The 4,414-nt window shown below is 28.5% G+C and overlaps 1 protein-coding gene across 1 annotated transcript; it reads right to left on the bottom strand.

Moving 5' to 3' along the window:
- Positions 1-1,917: 1,917 nt before the first annotated feature.
- Positions 1,918-2,757, bottom strand: LOC125812376 (protein LURP-one-related 11-like). The gene is made up of 3 exons (XM_049491903.1): positions 2,501-2,757; positions 2,190-2,423; positions 1,918-2,052 (listed from the first exon to the last, which is right to left on the bottom strand). The coding sequence occupies exons 1-3, from the start codon at positions 2,732-2,734 to the stop codon at positions 1,918-1,920; spliced, it is 603 nt and encodes a 200-aa protein (XP_049347860.1). The 5' UTR covers positions 2,735-2,757.
- Between the last annotated feature and the right edge of the window lie 1,657 nt (positions 2,758-4,414).

The following is a 4,414-nucleotide window of genomic DNA, read 5'->3' as shown; positions in this document are numbered from 1 at the left end:
TTCAAGATATAAAAATATACCTAATATTATTTGTAATTTTTATGAGGCTAACAACATACATATTTGACTATACTAAACAATGTTAATAAATTTGAAAAAAAATTACATTGACTTATGAATGAGACAGTAAATAACAAGATGAACGAAAAACTAGGCTTCAATATAAACTAAGAAGATAAAAGAATATTATGAATGATTTCTCTTCATTCAACAGTTAACAAATAAAAACAAAATATTAAACAAAATAATTATAACCTTAATTTCAGAATTGAATACATAGCAACATACTTAATATTATTTGTAATTTTTTGTTGATTTTAGAATGATAAGGGATTTTTTAGTTGAAGAAATAAAAAATAACCACAATAATCATACATGTATATATAAAGACTAGAATCAAGAGCGAAAAACATACTTGTGCAAGATTTGAGAGATGGGGAGAGTTTTTTTCCTTCAACTAAAAAATACGCTCAAAATTTTGGGGGGAAAACTAAGAGAGGTTCAAGAAGATTTCAACAAAGAAGAAGATAAAATGATTTTTAGAATTGAAAATAATAGGGATTAGTGCCTTTTTGGTTGAGTTTTTTTTTTTTTTTTTAAAAAAAAACTAAAAATAAAAAGGACAAAAGTTGTTGACTATTGGACTTTAAATGTAAAAGTAAAAAGTTATTCTACTTTTCATAGTTCCTAAGTAACTAAAAGGACAAAAGTTACTTGGGACAAAATTGTGTGTGAATGTTTTATATATAAAAAAAAAACGAATTAAAACTGAAATGTGGCTATAGGGATTCGATCCCGGGTTGGCTGGGAAAATTGAACCCCCTCAGCCACTCGGCTAAGCTTCAACTTGTGTTAGTGGGTTCAAAATTTAATATATACATATAAAATTTTAAAAACTGATTAAATATACATATATATATACAGTGTTATTTTTCAACGAAGTGGGTTCATATGAACCCACTTGAACCACTGTAGGTCCGCCCCTGTATGTACATGATGGTGAGGAGATGATCAGATTGATGCCCCGGTGAGGAGTTGCGTGATTGGTTGCTTTTGGTGGGTCTAAGGAGATCGAGGTAGAGGTAGGTCGAAAAAGTATTAGGAAAAATTGATTAGACATGACTTAAAATACCTGCAACTTACTGAGGAGACGAGGACATGACTCAAGATAGGAGGATGTGGAGGTCAGGGATTAAACTAGAAGATTAGTAGGTAGTCGCGGTGTCTAGTTTCCTTTATCAGTGGTACTGGTGTTTTTTTTTCTCCTACTTTTTTTATTAATACCTGTTATTTTCTTTGCTTAGATTATCTATTATTTGTTGACACTACTTGGTATTCTTTTTAATTTTAGTTATGCTTTATTAGGGCCGAGAGTCTAGCATAAATGGTCTCTCTATTTTCATAAGATAGGAATAAGATTGTATACACATCGCCCTCCTCAATATTTATTTTTGAAGTTACACAATATATATATTATTATTATTATCACAGAAACTTACATATTTAATTTGTAGGATACCAGTTTTATCTGAAAGTAATAGATATAATCATATAACTATGTGAATTTTGTTTTTAGTCATTTACAATATTTTGTCCATCACTAATTTCTTTTCTTTTTTAGCGATTAAGCTTTCTTGAGTAGAGTTATTATATGATATTTGTGTTGATGAAATAGCCAAAGTGCGTACAAACTAGTCTGTTTCTATCAAAAGTAATTAGATTGTACACATTAATATTCATCACAAGATTACATCTAAAAAGAAACTCATACCTCAAGGGAAGATAGAGATTACACTTGACTTCTCTTTTCCCTATTTTCAAGAACAAAGGGAAGATAGAGATTACAATTATTTATTCCAAATAGAAAAAGGTACTAATGAAGAAATTAAACTTATTAATTACTCTTAATACCACTAATCAAATTCTATGATGGATTAAACCACAAACAGTTACAAGAGCCATAACTAATGATTGATCAACATGAGGTTCCACCACCAATGTTAACACATCATCTCCAAATAATACTCCTGAACTTGCTTGTTTTTGTTTTACCTAAAAATAAACACAGTCACAAACACCATTAGTAAATTTTTTAAAACTTAATATACATGATTAGTTGGTACTAATCAATTCTATTATGAATTTGATTACATATAGTTATCTTTTAGGTGATCTGACAGATTAATTACCTCTGCGACAAGTCCACCATGTTGGTCCACAATCTTGATAGATTTTGTGGCAAGGATAATAATGTTATAACAACTTGCTTCAGAATTACATCCCAATATAACATTATAATAGTTCACATTATCTCCTCTAAGAACATTGTGAATTTTCTTCACTTGAAACCATGGTATTTCTTTACTAGTAACTCCATCATAACTCCATTTATAGCCATCCCAATGTCCAAATACCGGAACTTTCTGCGGAAAATAATAATAATATATATCAGTATCGTTGAAAATATAATTAAGTAAATAAACAGGTGAAGAGTACTTACCCTATTTCGAATAGAGAAGAGAACTTTGCCATTGCAATCCATAAGATGAACTTCTTTGCTACGTTTAATATTGTAATTGTCAATTCTATAAACAATTTGTCCATTTGAGTCATAAACAGTACATCCATTTCCATGGTACACTAGAGATTTCATCCACAAAGTGAATGTTTCTCTTCTTGGACTTACATAATTCGAAATTTTAATTGTTCTTAGGTTTGAGTAAACTCTAGACATATTTGAAATAATAGCTAGGTTTAATTTAGAAAATATGAATTGGAAATATTTTGAGCTGTGAAGAAGATTTTAATAGAAAGGGGTATATATACACACTTACAAAAGAATACTAAAGTTTTCCTCTTTCTTGGCTATTTCCTTCTAGAGAATGGCAATAGAAACGTGTAATATATTAACTCACACCTTTAAAATTATTTTAGTGGTAGCTCAATTATATTGCATCGATATATCCAAGAAGATTTAAACCATGGTCTCTAAATATAACATATGAATTTTCGATGGAATGATCAGTCGGTAAATTTTTGATGAACTTTCTATAAAATGTAATATTTACAATGGCATTTTGATATAAATATACGTTAAGAATTGACCACTAAAACACACCTTGAAGACTGATATTACTCCTTTTAAATTCCTTATAACTAAATTATTATTTTTCCTTAAAAAAAAGTTGCAAAGGGAATATATGTGCAAAAGTCAAGCATTAGTGTTATTGCTATCAAGTTTACATGTTGCCCTGTTTTAGGGTGATTTTTTATTTGTATCTCTTAATTTGATGTTTATTTTTTATTTAATGAAAAATTACGAGTTAAAATATTTTTAAATATAACCTAATTTAGGAAGTAAAATATTTAGAGAATATAATTTTTATCTTGTGTGATATGAGTTGTGTACTATTGTCTGATAATTATTTTGTAAGAATAAGTTATGCTTAATAATTTTTTGTGGGTTCTGAAATTGAAGTTATGTCTCTATTGTCGACATAAATTTTGTAGGAAACAAGTTATATCTTACAAAACATAACTTGTGCTTTGCGAATTTTGTCTTCCAATTTTTTTGTCTTGTGAATTTTGCCTTGCGTTTTTTTTTTTTAGTTTGAGTTCTAATAAGCCTTATATCACCATCTTCTAGATGTATGTATAACACTATACGGTTTAATTATTATTTTTCTTTAATGTCACCTTAGAGTATTCCTCTTAATTAAATAATATAACTTGAAGCACCTCTTTAACAAGTTAAATTTGATCAAATTTATGTGTCAGTGTTAAAAATTCAATTTGCACTAAATAATATAAATAATGTTTGCATATTTTATAGTGTTAAAAAGAATTACATCCTATCCTTACTCTTTTTCAAATTACAAAAATCTCTTAAATTTAGTGAAATTCGGATACATTCCAAAACATCCCGATACATTGTGTTTCGGTTTCAGATACACGCTTAACATTCTGATACATCACGTCTCAGTTTCGAATACATCACCCAATGTCTCGATACATTGTGTACATCTCGGTACATGTATAAGGATGCATGTATCTGACCGATACATCACGTAAAGTGATGTATCCGAAAATAGGAGAGTGTAAGAATTAATAAAATTCTTTTAAATGATAGAAAATTTTAAAAAATATGGTAAATAAGTTGTGAAGATGTTTTTTTTTTTCTTCAATACGTTTTTAACAAAGTCAATAAAAGAGTGTAAAGGCTATTTATATTGCGGATATAGGAATATTTTATTCAATTGACACCCTTAGCTTTCTCCTACATTATTTGTGATTAGTTTAGTAGTAGTAGAATCAATGTGCCAAAATCCCTTTTTAAAACAAATTATGGAATGATATGGAAGACTTAAAAATATGCTAATCCCTTTTATAATTGCTAGATATGTCATTATTGTAC

The sequence above is a fragment of the Solanum verrucosum genome, unplaced genomic scaffold, assembly GCF_900185275.1.
Source record: "Solanum verrucosum unplaced genomic scaffold, falcon-dt-bn FXZP01000875.1, whole genome shotgun sequence".
In the NCBI taxonomy this organism is placed as follows: domain Eukaryota; kingdom Viridiplantae; phylum Streptophyta; class Magnoliopsida; order Solanales; family Solanaceae; genus Solanum; species Solanum verrucosum.
The sequence above is the reverse complement of the archived record's forward strand: the minus strand, read 5'-3'. Positions and strand labels throughout refer to the sequence as shown.